This window comes from Myiozetetes cayanensis, unplaced genomic scaffold (assembly GCF_022539395.1).
Source record: "Myiozetetes cayanensis isolate MyiCay16 unplaced genomic scaffold, myiCay2020 scf22, whole genome shotgun sequence".
Lineage (NCBI taxonomy): Eukaryota > Metazoa > Chordata > Aves > Passeriformes > Tyrannidae > Myiozetetes > Myiozetetes cayanensis.
This window is the reverse complement of record NW_026087434.1, coordinates 7,017,264-7,032,782: the sequence shown is the minus strand read 5'-3', so window position 1 is coordinate 7,032,782 and position 15,519 is coordinate 7,017,264. Positions and strand designations below refer to the sequence as shown.

Sequence of the window (15,519 nt, the reverse complement as noted above, 5' to 3'; positions counted from 1 at the left end):
GCCCTGCAGCAGGAATCCACTCACTGAGCCAGTGGCTGGCAGCTTTATCCTCCCACTTACAGACTGCAGAGGAGCAGCAAAGCTTTGTGTCAGGGTACGAGGAAGAAACGTGCCCGTGCCACACGTGGTGGCTGCAATGCCACTGGAGTGGGTCCCTTGTCTGGGGCACCTGAAGGTGGGTGCTGCCTTTATCAGTCTAATCCGAGTCTGTCCGAACCACAGAGGAGGGCAGTTGTTCATAAAACAGGCTTTAATTGCCATGTCTGCTTAGTTCAGCATCATCCTGGAGCCCAGTTTGGTTTGGACAGGGAATGGATCCCTGGGAAATGTGTTGGGAACCTGGAGCAGACAGACACAGTTTAAGAGATTTGCCACAGAAAGCTGCAGCTTGAGGGTGTGGTTGATTTTTTATTTTTATTTTTTTTCCCTTTGAGTTTTCTGTCCATGAGAAGGAAAGAGAACTTTGAAACCAGGAATAAGAGATCACAGTTGAGGCCTTGGAAGGGGAGAGGAGCTGAAGTTGTTAAGAGGAGCCAGGCAGGCAGAGCCCAGGCTGGCAAAGATAGGTCTGGGCCTGGTGGAAGCAGCTTTGTACCACTCACTGTTATAACCACTACGTTTGTGTAAATATTTGGGATCAGGTACTCAAAACAGTTTGGGTTTTGCCCCTAACGAGGTATCTCCAAGCTTGGTTCAAATATTTAAACCCCATGTGCAAGAGGACCTGGTTTTAAGCTCTTCCATCAGATTTATACCTTTAAATAGCTCCAGGGAAGTGCTGCTGGACTCGGGTGTGTTCGGGGCTTTGAAATAACAACACAGGGTCTCTTCTTTAACCAGGTACACAGCCTGAGGGAGGGCAAAGGTGATGGGAGGGGGGAGATTTTGGGGGCTGATGTGGGGGCCAGGGTGGGTCATCTTTGGGGTGAGTGGGACAGGGTTGGGGAGTGACCCTGGGGGCCGACTCGGGGGTCAGTACAAGACTGGGTGAGTGGGAAAGAGCTGGGGGTGACCCTGGGGGCCAATTTGGGGTTCAGTGCCAGGGTGGGTGAGTGGGACAAGGCGAGGGAAGGGACCCTGGGGGCTGATTTGGGGGTCAGTACAAGAGTGGGTGAGTGGGAAAGTGCTGGGGGGTGACCCTGGGGTTTGATTTGGGGTCAGCCCTGGGCCGGGGGTGACCCTGGGGCAGAGGAGTCTGACTGGGCTGGAGGGGGGCTCAGGCTGTGTGCGACTGAGCGGGACAAGGGCAGGAGGGCCGGGGGTGGATGCATCCAAAGGCAGGGTGAGCCCCAGGGCCGGGAGCGTCCCCGAACCTCCCCCGCTCCCTCAGGATCCCCCCCGATCCCTCAGGATCCCTCCCCGGGTCCTCCCCGTTCCCGTCGGGCCCCGCGCGCCCCTCGCGCCGCTGCCGGCCCGTGATGCAGCGCGGCGCTGGCACAAGATGGCGGCGGAGCGGCAGGGCGGCCGCGGGGCCGGGGCCGAGGAGACCCGGGACGGCAGGGACAACAAGGAGAACGAGCGGCCCCCCGCCGCGCAGCCCGGCGGCCTCGGCGACAGCCTGGGCCTGGAGAGCATCCTGCACCGCGGCGGCGACGGCGGGCGCGGGGGGGACGTGGCAGGCCCGGCCCCGCGGGAGGCGGGGGGACGTGGCGGCAGCGCGGGGGGGATCGTGTGGGACCCAGGGGGATCGTGTGGCACCGAGGGGGATCGTGTGGCACCGAGGGGGATCGTGTGGCACCCAGGGGGATCGTGTGGCACCGAGGCCGCGGCCCCGCGGGGAGGGACGGCCCGGGGCGGGCGGTGCTGGCCCGGGCCGGCGTGAGGGGTTGGTTTGGGTCAAACGGCTCAGCCCGGCGTGCCCGAGGTGTGGATTTGTGCTCTGCCCGTGCGGCTTCTCCTTCCGAGCCCTGCGGCGGCTGGAGCCGGCCCCCGCTCCGGAGCTCTGTGCCGGTCTGTGTGCTTTAGGTAGGAGCGGGTCACCTCGGAGCAGCTGGTGGCAATGTTAAAGCTTGAAGCAGCAGTGGATATAAAAGTCTTAACGGGTGCGCCGAGGTGGCAGACCGGCTCCTGCGGGTTCAGCGCTTCCGAAATCTGATGTGGCCTGTAAAGCTCGTGGAGTTTTGTTTTTTTTTTTTTTTTTTACGTGAAACTTTGGTGTGAAACTAGTCCAGCTGCACAGCTGTGGGAGAGCTGGGGTTTATCTTCTGGGTCAGAGCAAAACCCAGGTGAAATGAGGTTGCAGTTTTCCACGTGGCACATGGCAGGTGTTGTGTAGTCAGTGACCGTGGAGTAAGATGCAGAATTGCCCTGCTAATGTTGGGAGTGTCTAAATCAGTGAAAAAGTGCATAATACAGGGGGTGTGAATTCAGCTAGTAACTGCACAGGATAAAAGAGAGTCTGAAAAAAGTCTTGGGTAGACGACGTTGCAGTTTGATTTGTTCCTTCCACAAATGCAAAATAACTCAGTGTAGTAACTATTGGTGCAGGTTCCTAATAACTTGAGAGACTTAATATTAGGTGTAGTTACAAGAAAACACTTTGATAGACATCTGACAACTTTAAATGTCTGGTGGTTTCTTTATGTTTAGTATTAGTGTTTCTTTTAAAGAGATTGTTGTACAGTTTGGGTTTTGGGTTTTTTTTAAAGGCTTCTAGATAAAGCTTAAAAGGGAAATTTGAGGACATAAATATATATATAGCACAGAGATTTCCTGTTTGTGGTGGAGATTGTATTTTGTGAAATACAATCTGCCTTGTAAACAATGTGAAAAACATCATAGATTTATCAAAATATGGTGTATTATTTGGTAGCATCACTAAGGGAATAAAGGAGCTACAGGATACACAGAAATTGGCAAATACACTGAAGAGTGCAGAGACTGAATGGGAATGATGGAGTGATGGTATGCCAGGTCACAGGGCAGTGCATTGTGTCACAGATGTTTGTTACAGTCACGTGCAGCAAGACTAGAAATGTGTTGAAAAACTGAGCGGAAAATCAGCCTCTTGAGCTCTTTCCAAAAGCTCTTTTGAAGAGGGTCTATGTTCAGAAAGCTGTTTGTTTGTGGAAGCTGTGTGGGGAAGGCAGCAGTGATTCTGTTCAGGGTGTTTGTGCCCTTTTTCTTTTGGGAGATGGGAGGTTTAAGGGCAGGAAAGCTTCTCTCTACCTCAGTTTTGCTGTCAAAACCGTGTCACAAGCATGGCTGGGGAGGCTGTGTAGCCAGGCTGGGGCAGTCAGTTGTATGAGCCTGGATGTGTCTGCACAGCTTGTTATCCCAAAACGAGCTCCAGTGACAGCAAGGCTCCCATGGGTGTCTGTAGGAGAAGGTGCTTGAGGTTTGTCTGAGTCCTGGCCTTGCTGATATTCACGAGCTCTGAAGCAAGCAGTGGAGTCATGAAGTGCTTTAGAACCGTCAGTTCCCTCAGCTGTGCGTTTTTAGGAGATTTTGGGGTGCCCCTCTGTTCGCAGCACATTTGTTAAACGGGACCTGTAGGGTTCCCTTCCATGATTTTGGGGTGGAACAAGGGGCTGGTGACAGACTGTGCTGTCCATGTGCCTTAACACGAGTCGCAGTCCTGCAGATCGTGAAGGAGTCGCAGCAGCAGCACGGTTTGAGACATGGGGACTTCCAGAGGTACAGGTAAGTACTGGGATTTCCTCCTGTGGCTTGGCTTCTCTTAATTTAAAATGTAACGCCCCTGCAGCAGGCAACAAACCTCATCTGCCAAGTAAATACCTCTGACAGGTTGTTCCATGTGAGCTGTTCGATGTGTGCTGATCTCTGTTCGCTGCAGCGTTCTGTGGCTGTGCAGGCAGGCACTTGTTTCTCCATTGCCCTGAAGAGCCTGCTTGTCAACACCTCTGTGATACCAATATTCAATAAACACACATAAACCAATTAGTATGGAGAACATAATTCTGATTTTTTAAGATCAGGGATTATTACATGTCTTCTTCCCTTTCTTATTTTCTATTAACTACTGCTTTACAGGCAGTGTCTGAGCTACATCTTACCATATGTCAGACACGGAGTTCTTAGTTGTTAAAACATGGCCTGGCACAGCCTTTAGTCCTTTTTTCCCTGTTTGGATAGAGCAGGAAGCAGAAGGAAAATTGTTCTTTGGCCAAACTGAGTGTGGTTGTCTTTTTTTAGGGGTTATTGCTCCCGCAGGCTACGGAGGCTCCGAAAAACTCTCAACTTTAAGATGGGCAACAGGCACAAGTTCACTGGGAAGAAAGTAACTGAGGAGATTCTCTCAGACAACAGGTACAGGATGGAACTGAACACTCAGTTTATTAGTGAAAAGGTTCATTTCAGTCATTTCTTTTCATGTGGATGTGGTGGAGGAATTCTGTACAATCTGCTCAGAAATGTTTCTTTTCAGAGGTGTGTGTTGTTGATATTAGTAAAAGATAAAAGCCAGGATTTTGGGCTCATTTCCCATCTTTTCATGTCAGGAATGAAAAGGAACACTTGAAACATCTGCTGTCTCCTCTTTTTCTGTGGGAAAAGAACACACTGTGCTGCATTCACCTGTGTTGTTAAGAACACATTGAACCCATTCGAAGAATGACCCAAAACGATAAATTCTTTGTCTTTTCAATGTCTGTGGTGCTACAGAATAGCAGCAAATTCTCTTCCTCAGTGGGATAATTGCATTTCTGAGTGAGAAACACAGCAGAAAACAGTTGGGGATAATATGACTTTGTGTGCTTAGAATGTTAAGAAACATTCCAGCTGCTCAAGCTCAAAACACGATCAAGCTGAACTTCCGTTACCGAACTTCGCAGATCCCACGGCGAAGAACTGATGGTGATGTCATTCTCCTTTAGGTGCTGTTATTTCCTCATTAATCCCCCTGTGCCCCGCAGGTATTTGCTGTTGATCCTGATGGATGCAGAGAGGGCCTGGAGCTATGCCATGCAGCTGAAGCAGGAGGCCAACACAGAGCCCCGCAAGCGCTTCCACCTGCTGTCGCGGCTGCGCAAGGCCGTGAAACACGCCGAGGAGCTGGAGAGGCTCTGTGAGAGCAACAGGGTGGATGCCAAGACAAAGCTGGAAGCACAGGTAACCACTGGTACTTCGATTTTGTTTTGCAGCCCAGACCTTTGGATTTGGGGTGAAGAGATAAGAACTACCTAGCAGTGGATAATTAAAAAAAAGTAAAAATGATTGAGGGAGACTAAGGTGATGCAACACAACCTAAGAAACTGTGCTTATCTTTTGAGTTATCTTTATTAAATGCCCTGAGATAGCCACCTAGAACACAAGATCTGGGGCTTCAGTTCCTGGATAATAGAAAGCAACTGTGTTGTGTACTGTGCTTATTACCGTGCTCAGTTAATTAAACTGCCATTTTATAGCATATTACTGGAAAAAAAGTGTTTTGTAACCTCAGTGGGTCATGTTGATTGCATAACAAGCAAGAAACCTCTTTGCTTTCATCTCTGAGCAGCCCTGTCTAGTGGAAGGTGTCCCTGTCCATGGCAGGGGAGTTGGAGCTAGATGATCTTTTGGGTCTCTTCAGCAATCAGTTCTGTGATTCCATTCCATGATTCTTTGATTCCTTAGAAATGTAGTTAAAGAAGAAAAGGGAGGTAGGTAGGTGGTAACCTGTCATCCAGATCAGTTGCCTTCTGTGGGAAGCCCAAATGAAAAGGGCAGGGCTTAGTCACTCACTGCAGGTGTCGCAGCAGCCTTGTGATAAAGGTTGTAGTAATCAGGCCGTGGGTGAATTCCCGTGCCCTCCTCTCTGCAGGCGTACATGGCTTACCTCACCGGGATGCTTCGCTTCGAGCACCAGGAGTGGAAGGCAGCAATGGAGGCTTTCAACAAGTGCAAGTGAGTTCCCCCCTTCACCAGCTTTGTTTGGTAAATAGCATTGAACCAGTGGGGCAAGCGTATGTACAGTATGTACAGCAACTCTGAGTTGTTTAGTTAATTGTACACTTAAGCAGGAGGTGTTGTGAAGAAATAGCATCCTCCAGAGCAGAGACACAAACTCCAAAGCATTAATACTTGTTCTTTGCTGTAGGACCATTTATGAAAAACTGGCCAATGCTTTCACAGAAGAACAGGCTGTGCTGTATAACCAGCGTGTGGAAGAGATCTCGCCCAACATCCGCTACTGTGCCTACAACATTGGTAAGGGCAGGGGCTGCCTGATCTCCAGCAAAGAGCAAGGCTTGCCCACATGGAAGGAATGTTGATTTAGTTAAATACTGCTCTGAGTGACATTGCAGCAAAGCTGTAATATTCTGGGCAAATTCTGCACAGGTTCTGGGACAGTTTAGCAGTGGAGAAATAGAATCATTTTGCAACAGCACCTGTGGTTTTGTGTAGAAAGACAGAATAACAGTTTGTGGTGGTTTGCCTATGGAGTCAGAATGAAGTTGCAAGTTTCTCTCCTTTGTCCCCAAACTGCCAGTTTATTCTCGATTTGTTGATTCTCTCAGGTGACCAATCTGCCATGAATGAGTTGATGCAGATGAGACTGAGGTCTGGTGGCACTGAAGGTCTTCTTGCAGAAAAACTGGAGGTAACTTATTTGCACACTTCAACTTGAAACATCCATTGACACTCTGTTGCAGATGAATATTGGTGCAGCAAACCATTCAAGAGCCAGGATATAACAGAAGTGAGCAAGCAAACCTGGGCTCTGTGGGAAGCCACTCTTTCCTAAAAAACCCTTTGATTTCAAAATAGTTAAGTGTAATGTGAATTTAAGAAGTTTTGGATCCCTTTAAGTTGAGGCTCATAATGTGAGTCTGTTCTGTGCAGGCTCTGATCACCCAGACTCGAGCTAAGCAGGCAGCCACGATGAGCGAGGTGGAGTGGAGAGGGAGAACTGTTCCAGTGAAAATAGACAAAGTGAGGATCTTCCTGCTGGGCCTGGCTGACAACGAGGCAGCGATTGCTCAGGTAACCCAGGGGCCAGCACTGGCCTTCTAACCATCCTCTTTCCTTCAGAGCAGTGCCTGAGACCCTGACTAAAAGCTTTTGAATAATCTATTTGTTTCAAGGTTGGGGTTGGAAGGCTAAAAGTGGCAATACTGACTGTAACCCAGAGCTGAGGTGTCATTTGGGATGGCTTTCACAGTCTGCTAAGTGGTAGTCTGGGAGATCCATTCTGAGTATTCCTGCTCTTTGGAACACTGTGCTGCCTTTCAGCAGCAGCGGGATGACCATTATTATTAACCTGTCACTTGGAAGTGAAGGTTACGTTTTTAAGAGCAACTGGTTTTGAATTACTGTTCTAATTTCTGTAAGCATCTTGCTCAAATGCTCCAACTTCAGGGCAGCCAAAAGAAAAAGGATACATATTAACCACATTATTTTCAGCAACAGAAAGCAATTTGCCAGGTGAAGTAGGTGCTATGAGTTTTATTCCATTCTCTCACTGACTTATGGAAATCCTCCAAATCAGGAAGAGGATTAATAAATGTGAGGATATAAATCAATCTCACATACAGTGGTTCTGAAACACTTCATAGGATCATAGAATATCCTGAGTTAGAAGGGACCCACAAGGATTACTGAAGTCCAGCTCACTGGAACTTGTAGTGGCACATACTATGCAGGTCTTGAATATTGTAGTCAAGTTTTCCACTTGGGGCTTTTTCCTTGGAAATGGTGACCAGATGGTGTATTCTGCTTTTCAGTGGCTGCATACACACTTGCAGTTTGAAAAGGCAGTGAAAGGATCTTCAGTAACAACTGTTATGACTAAAGATGGGCTTTTTGCAGCACAAAAAACCTTCTGTCACCAGGAGAATAATGATGATAAATAAAAATGTTAAAATGAAAACCCTTCAAAGGGATAAGGCAGGAACAGGGGACAGTGTTAAGAAGAGTGTGAGTAGGATAAAAAGGATGTGGTTGGGTAGGAAACATGAGTGTTACCCACTCTTGTCAAAATGTTCTGAATTGAAGGGTGCTGAACGTGTTTGTTTTTAGGAAGCACATACACATGGCCAGCAGGTGGAAGTGCAGCTCAAAGTTCCTTCCTTTAATTTCCATCCTGCCAGGCTGACAGTTGGACTTTTTTCAGTGTAGTTGCCCTGTAAAGCAGTGGCAGAAGAGTGGGCTGAATTGTTTTTCATCTTGCTTTGTGTTCCTTGGGAGCTCTGAGTAAACAGGGGAGTTCTGTGGTACAGAATCACAGCCCGTTCTGGTGAGAGCTGAGCGTGCAGCAGCGCTGTTTATATTTCCAGAGGGCTAAAACTTGGCCTTTTGGAAGCACTTCTGTGGTTGTGACAGGCAGTCCATCTTCAGCTGAATGCACTGTGGTTCCTGGGATCTTTGGCACCTTTCTGTTTATCTTGACTAAGTTAAAACCCTGACACAACATCAGTGCTCTGCAAGGTTTAATTAGAAGTAAAACCAGTCTGTTGTGTATAAAAATGAAGTTTCTCAGCAAAATTACACCATTGCCTTCAGTATCCTATTGGTAATGGGAGAAACAGAACAAATAAGCCAAACTGAAATACAAATTCAAGTCTGAAATTGCTTATGGCAGCCCTTTTGTGGGTTTGAAGGCATGACTTCGAGGGCCCACTGACTGTAAAAGTGAGAAGGCTGCAGGGCAGCGTGACAGAAGTGAGCTCCTACCTGGTGTTGCCTCAAGGATTCTGTGCTCCTCTCTGGACTGCAAAAAATAACTGTCAGAGGTGTTACACAGGGGTTTAGAGCAAATTTTAAATGAGGATTGAGTGCTTTTGGAAGTGGATTCAGTGGAATCAGTTCTCGTGATGCCCTTTAGGATGAACCTGTGCTGTTCTGTCAGGGCACTTGAACCACCAGCTGTAGCACTTGTATCTCAGTTTTGTGATCTGATCTCTCCCAGCTGAGAACATGTGTGCATTTATGCATAGAATCATCAGCTCAAGGAGTTTTTGCTTCGAAAGGAAAGCCTTTGTTTCATGGCAGGGCCCAGCCCTTTCCCTGTTTGTGCCTGACTGATGATCTGGCCGTGTCTGTTTTCATTTTTGTGCGTACAGTGAAATTGCTGTGCTGCTCTGGGTGAGGTTGAGAATGCAGTCAGACTCGTCTCTGGTTATTCTCAGGAGTCAGTCCCACCTTAAAAAATTCTTGCAGCAAATCTTAAATTAAAAACAAAGCAAAAAAAACCAAACCCAAAAAACCTGCCTTCAGCTCAGGATACCTGAGGCTTTGTGAGGGAGTAAAAATAACATTCCTTATTGGGTTTGCAAATGTGGGAAGTGGAGAGGCAGAAACTGTAGAGCTCTGTGGAAGATAAACAAGTGAGCCTGTTTTTAGACAGTTTTTTTATTCATTTGGACAATTGCAAATTTATTGCAACAAATCTGTTGCTCGTTTTATGCTGTTACCTGGAAGTGGTATAACACAGTGCTGGTGCTCTTTAATCTTCTTCAGTTTCTAAGGTTGAGGTTTGGTTTTGGGCAGTTTTACTGAATCAGTAAGTCTTGCAGTCCCCACCTGGTTACTGAATGGAGTCGAGTTTGGGAGCTTATTTAATTAGGCACATGATATGCCAGTAAATTAGGCAGAGATCAGGCTGCAACTTGTTTTTTAAGAGTTGTTTTCAAGTTCTGGTGTTGGGGCAGAAGGCCAAAAGCTGCTTCACTTTTTTGACAAAACCTGTGGCGACAGCAGAGAAGCACTGGGTCACTCCTGCTGCTAAAATACAGGGTTACTGTAAAAAAATGCGTCAAACAAGCAAATTGTTGCCACAGTGAGCATTGCTAGAGTGGGAGTGGAGAAAAGATAATCATCTCCATGTTCTTACCACATGAGAAAAATGAAATCAGCATAACAAGAGCCGCCTGCATTGGTAGTTTGCCAGTTCGGTGCTGCTCAGCCCTTCAGTCGCTGGGCCTTTCCCACAGTGCAGTCCAACCTCAGCTGCTCTGGGAGCAGCACTGGTGCCATCCAGGAAGGGAAGGGAGTTGCTGGGAAGGAAGGTGGCTGGTGCAGAGGTGAGACCATGAGCTGTGTGTGTGCTAGGCCTTCAGTGCTGCTGAATCCTCAGCACTGACCACATCCCCCATGATTTCTGGCAGTTTGCTCCCTGGAATGTGTTGCAGACAGCCACAGGCCGGAGTTCTAAATAAATCTTAAAGCCATAATTTGGGAAAAACTTTGTTTGCTCTCCTCAGTTAATTGGTGCATCATACAAAAATTTCTAATTTCTAAGCTGTCTTGAATCTCCTTTGCTCTTAGGCAGAAAATGAGGAGACAAAGGAACGTTTGTTTGAGTCTTTACTCAGTGAGTGCAGAGATGCCATTCAGGCAGTCCGGGAAGAACTGAAACCAGACCAGGTAAGCAGCAAACATCAGCTTCTGTTTCCAACAACACAGTATTTCTATGGGGCTGATTTGTCAGTGTTAATCTTGCTTAAGAGTAAGAAGTGCTGAGGTTTCTTTAATTAAGAGCTGCATAGAAGTTACCTTTGTAACTGTCTTCAGAAATGGAGTGGGGAAATAGCAGTGTAGAAGCCCTCTTTCTTTTGCCTGAAAGTCTGTTACAGCTTCTATGGTTTACCCAAACCTTGAGTTGGTTCTGTATTTTTCATCCCTTGTCTGCCAGTTTTAAGTAAATCACACAGTGTTTTGTCTCCAATGTCCACAGAAACAGCGAGAGCACTCCCTGGAAAATGATTCTGGGAAGGTGTCCAACATCCAGTACTTACACAGGTAATAGGCAAACATTGCTGTGTGCTGGTGTGAAGAAGTCGTGTTCTTGTGTCGGTATTTTAATTCTGTTTGATTTTGTTTTATGGGGATTTTGTTCCTTTTGTTCATCTCTCATCTGGAAGGATGACTGTATGGATAAGGATCTGATCCATGCAGCTTTGAAAACATTTTCCTTCAGACTCTCAAAGTTGACTTTCCCTGTGTTTTTCCCCCGCTCAGACTGGGGGAGGAAGGTGTTTTCCAGAGCAAAGAGCAACGTTTGAGTGAGTCTCTGGTGGTGTTTTCTCTGTTCTCTGGGTAGTTACCTGACCTACATCAAGCTCTCCACGGCCATCAAGCGCAACGAGAGCATGGCCAAGTCGCTGCAGAAGGCCCTGCTGCAGCAGCAGCGCTCGGACGAGGACGGCAAGCGCACGCCCCGGCCACAGGACCTCATCCGCCTCTACGACATCATCCTGCAGGTAATTCTTCATCCTTTGGCACAAAAACCTAATGGAGAACACACAGCAGTGCAGTTGAACTGCCTGTGAAGTCTGAAGTACCTGCAGGTACCTTGGAGATGCTCAACATCTACGTGAAACACAAAAAAACCCCTCCTAGTTGTGAGCAGAACGTGCTGCTGGAGTGGCTGTCCTTGGCTGGGCACTTTAATATGGTTTTAAAATAGTCTTTCTGACTCTTTTATGCAGCACCCTCAGAGCTGCCTTAATTTTTGCTGGCCAGGGAAAGTAGCAGCTAAAAATACTTGTTCTTCATAAGCAGTTTCTCAGTTTCTCCCATAATTTTTCTATTAGCTGTGGGAGCCTGTGGCTGAAGCAGTTGTGAATGGGAAAGGGAAATGCCTTATGAAAGAATTAGTTCATGTGAAATCTAAGGAGTCTTTGTCCTAATTCCTGTTTGTGTCAGGAAATCTGTCCTGAGGGCAACTTGCACAAGTTTCAATGAGAGTCCTTCACAAGGTTAGAAAACTGATAATTAGAAAACTGGAAACTATTTCCATGGGAGGGTACTGTTGACTTGTCAGAAGGGGCAGCTTTCTCCTGCTGCAGCAGATTCCAGAGGAAAACAGTGCCTGCATTTGTTATTCTGACTCTCCTTTGCACAGAACCTTGTGGAACTGACACAACTTCCTGGCCTAGAAGAGGACAAGAACTTCCAAAAAGAGATTGGATTGAAGACACTCGTGTACAAAGCTTACAGGTGACTGAGAAACAGCCAGGTTTTCTTTAGCACATGTGACATCCTCAAAGGTTGTAGCTCCAAAGGTCTGTGTGCTGTATGGGCCTTTGGTGCAGTTCCCTTGTGAAATGGAGGCTGGATGCTGAGGGGAACTGGCCAGTGCTACTTAAGGATGTCCTCTGTTACCAGTCCTGTGAGTTGGCAAAGGGTGTGGATAACAAACATGTCAGGACTCCACTCTTCACTGTTGCAGGTGTTTCTTCATTGCCCAGTCCTATGTTCTGGTGAAGAAGTGGAGTGAAGCTCTGGTGTTATATGAAAGGGTGCTGAAATACGCCCGTGAAGTTCAGTCAGGAGCTGGAGCTCACAGGAACAGCTTGAAGGTAGGAGCCCAGTCCTGTGTGTAGAAGGGAGATGAAGTTTATGAAGAAGCTCTGTCCCAGTATTTATTGTTAATTAAGTGCCAGGCCATTACAATTCAAGACTGATCTTTAAGCAGGGAGAGGAGTAATACTCATTACATCAGAGACTTTCTAGTGATGTGGGAACTCTTCAACTGGCCCTCGCCTTGGAGGAGAGGCAGACTTCCTGTAACAACTCCAAAACAATTTACCACTTCTCCTCACCTGTGCATTTTTTCCTATACAACTTCTGTAGTGCCTGAAGCACGACATTGGAGCTTTTCCCCTTCTGGGAAAGCTTATCAGCACCAGGAGTTAGTTCTTTGTCAGGTTTTCCCTTTGCTCTGACTCTTAGGCTGGCACATTTCAGGCTCTTAAATAATTTTCTTTAATGCCCTAGGAGCTGCCTGATGTTCAGGATCTGATCACTCAAGTTAATGCAGAGAAATACTCCTTGCAAGCAGCAGCTATATTAGGTGAGTAATATACTACAGTTTGTACTCCAGCTCTGCTCTGATGTATCTTGAATAATGCCCCTGCAGCTATTTCATTCCTTTTATTTAATTTCTGAAGTTCCAAATGTTTTTCCACTTCACTCTGATTCATGCAGGCTCTGGAAAACTAATTTTTCTCCCCCCATTTCTGGCTGCCTCTAGCTGTGTGTAATGCAGGCAGGCAGTGACTGTACACTTGGCATCTTGGTCCCTGCCTAGGGATGTGAAAACCCTTCATGGGGATGTGCACCCTTTTTAGAAACCTGCACAGAACAGCTTAGTGTTTAATATTTTTTTGCTGCACACAATATGTCCTTACACATCCCAGTTTTGCCTGGCTGGGGGAATTCCTGAGAACTACTGGGAAGAGCAGAGATGTTCTGCTCTTTGTCAGTGTCAGTCTGGTCAGTGGAACTTTTGGGAACTGAGTGAACTCTGTGATTTCTTGGACTGCTGTTTTTGCTGTGCCTGCTGCTGGAAACCCGGGATAAGGCAGGGATTGCCTGGTCTTTTATTGCCTTAGTGTTGCTTTAACAGACCCCCTGGGGCTGTTCTCATCATCTGCTGCTTTTCAGAAACTCCCATGGCAATGTGAAGGAGCAGCTCTGAACCACTGCAGAGCTGTGTTGGCCATAGCTGAGCGTTTGTGCTCCTCTTAATCTAGAAAGCAAGTTGATTCTACTGAAAATAGTCTTGCAGAGAGCAAGGATCATAGCTGAGCTTGGGGCAGCTGGTTCCTGAGACAATCCCACCTTACACCGAGGTCAAGCCTGTTACTCTTACCAATTCTTCTTCAATTTTGCAGATGCAAACGATCCTCATGAGTCTGAGTCTCCATCTCAGGTCAAGGATGGCAAGGTAAGAGCCGAGAGCTCAGGCAGATTCCAGTAGGGCTCTTAATGAACATCACTGTTAACCTGTTACCTGAGTGACTCTCACAACTCAAGAAAGATCACACTGATCAGGATTTGGTCATGACTGGTGTATTTGGGAGATTTTATTAGGCTTGTTTTCCTTCTGCACATGCTGAGGGTTTTCCAGAGATCCTTTGACAGGGGTTGGAATAATTTTCACAGGCCCAAGATGCCACACAAAGGAACTTCATCTTCTTCTGTCTCAGCTGCTGCTCAGTCCTCTTTGCTTGTTTGACCCCCTCAGCTTTGATGTGCCTGATTTGTGTTTCTGCCTCCGTCTCTTTCAGCCACTCTCGGAACGGTTTGAGACTTTCTGCCTGGATCCTTCTCTTGTCAGCAAGCAAGTCAACCTCGTGCACTTCCCACCGGGATTCCAGCCCATTCCATGCAAACCCCTGTTCTTTGACCTGGCCCTTAATCATGTTGCTTTCCCACCTCTGGAGGACAAGGTGGAGCAGAAGGCCAAGAGTGGCCTCACAGGATACATAAAGGGCATTTTTGGATTCAAAAGTTAACCAGGACCCCCAGAGAAACAGAGGTTTTATTCTGTATTGAAGGAAAAGCTCCAAGAGGTTCTAGGACACCAATACCTGCACCTGAAACCAACAGAGGGAAGTTTCACCACCTTCTCCCCTGTGTCCTGTGTGTATGTCTGTGCACTCACATTCTCTCCCAGTGTATTAAAGACAAGCAATTAGTCAGAAACAAACACACACTATAAATAGCTGAAAATAATCTGGAGCACAGGGAAATTCCAGTTTGCTTGGAGACGTTCTGTGACCAGTGGCCTCTTCAGGGCCAGTACACATCTACTTATCATGGACCAGGGCATAGGTATAATTTGACTCTTCCCTCTGCCCCATTATTTGACACTATAATTTGGTATTTTGGTCTAGAAATCGGGGTGTGATGGGGAAACAGAGGTAAAAGTACAGGAGAACTAAACCAGCAAGGTGAGGCTCCCACATGATGGCTGTGGAAGCCAAGGGGGCTACTTCTCCTTCCCTTTTGAATCCCAGAAGTCTCTGTATTTTTTAAAAATGTAACAGTCAGAACTGACAAAATAGAGCCTCTTTCCTTGTGGATAAGGATGGCAGATACCAAATGTTAATGGTTACCCCAGCTGTGGTGGGTGAATTTGTACTCTGGGCCAACAGCATCCTTCTTTATTCATACACACCTTTTGTTAAATACCTGAATACAGTATAGAACCTATTCCTACAAGGATTTTCCTGGGAAAATAGCTTCATGGGTGGCTTTGGAAATAGCTACTTGCTCTTCATGGGAAGTTGGGTCTCTCATTGTTCGTTTTGTCTCTGATCTAAACCTTGCCTGAAAACAAGATGATCTTTTTCTGGAGTTCATCTGTTGCTTTGTTCTTCATCCTTGGTCAGTAGCTACACCTGAAATGAGGGATGAGGAACAGGAGACCAGGAGGTTTGTGAGTGATAAATCATCTCTGTCGTGCCAGACAGCTTTTTTTTTTATAAAGCACCCGGGTGCCACGGTGATGGGCACTTTGAAAATGCAGATAATTTCATAATTGTGATGACTTAAACAGGAAAAAAACCCACAGCACATGGGCAGAATTGTTCCTAAATAAAGTATTTGGAAGTTTCCACCAGCACTGTGTGGGTTTTCACTCAGCCCTGTGGCTGGAAGGTGAGGCAGCAGTTTGTTCTGCCTGAACTTCTGCACTTGGTTGTCTGGACTTTGTGCTGTTTCTCCATTTTTAGTCATTAGGGTCAGAAACAGAAGAACTGTTTTAAATGGTGGAATTTTTCCGTGGAAATCTTTCCATGCAAGGTGCTTGTGAGATGAATGGGGGTGATTAACAATTCCCATTATTTT

General features: G+C 46.8%; 1 protein-coding gene across 1 annotated transcript; it reads left to right on the top strand.

Moving 5' to 3' along the window:
* Positions 1-1,437: 1,437 nt before the first annotated feature.
* Positions 1,438-15,292, top strand: SRP68 (signal recognition particle 68). The gene is made up of 16 exons (XM_050319040.1): positions 1,438-1,571; positions 3,576-3,642; positions 4,156-4,269; positions 4,875-5,070; positions 5,762-5,844; positions 6,038-6,147; positions 6,459-6,541; positions 6,784-6,924; positions 10,207-10,305; positions 10,616-10,680; positions 10,982-11,141; positions 11,786-11,880; positions 12,113-12,242; positions 12,661-12,736; positions 13,560-13,612; positions 13,956-15,292. The coding sequence occupies exons 1-16, from the start codon at positions 1,442-1,444 to the stop codon at positions 14,181-14,183; spliced, it is 1,830 nt and encodes a 609-aa protein (XP_050174997.1). The 5' UTR covers positions 1,438-1,441; the 3' UTR covers positions 14,184-15,292.
* The last annotated feature ends 227 nt before the right edge of the window (positions 15,293-15,519 follow it).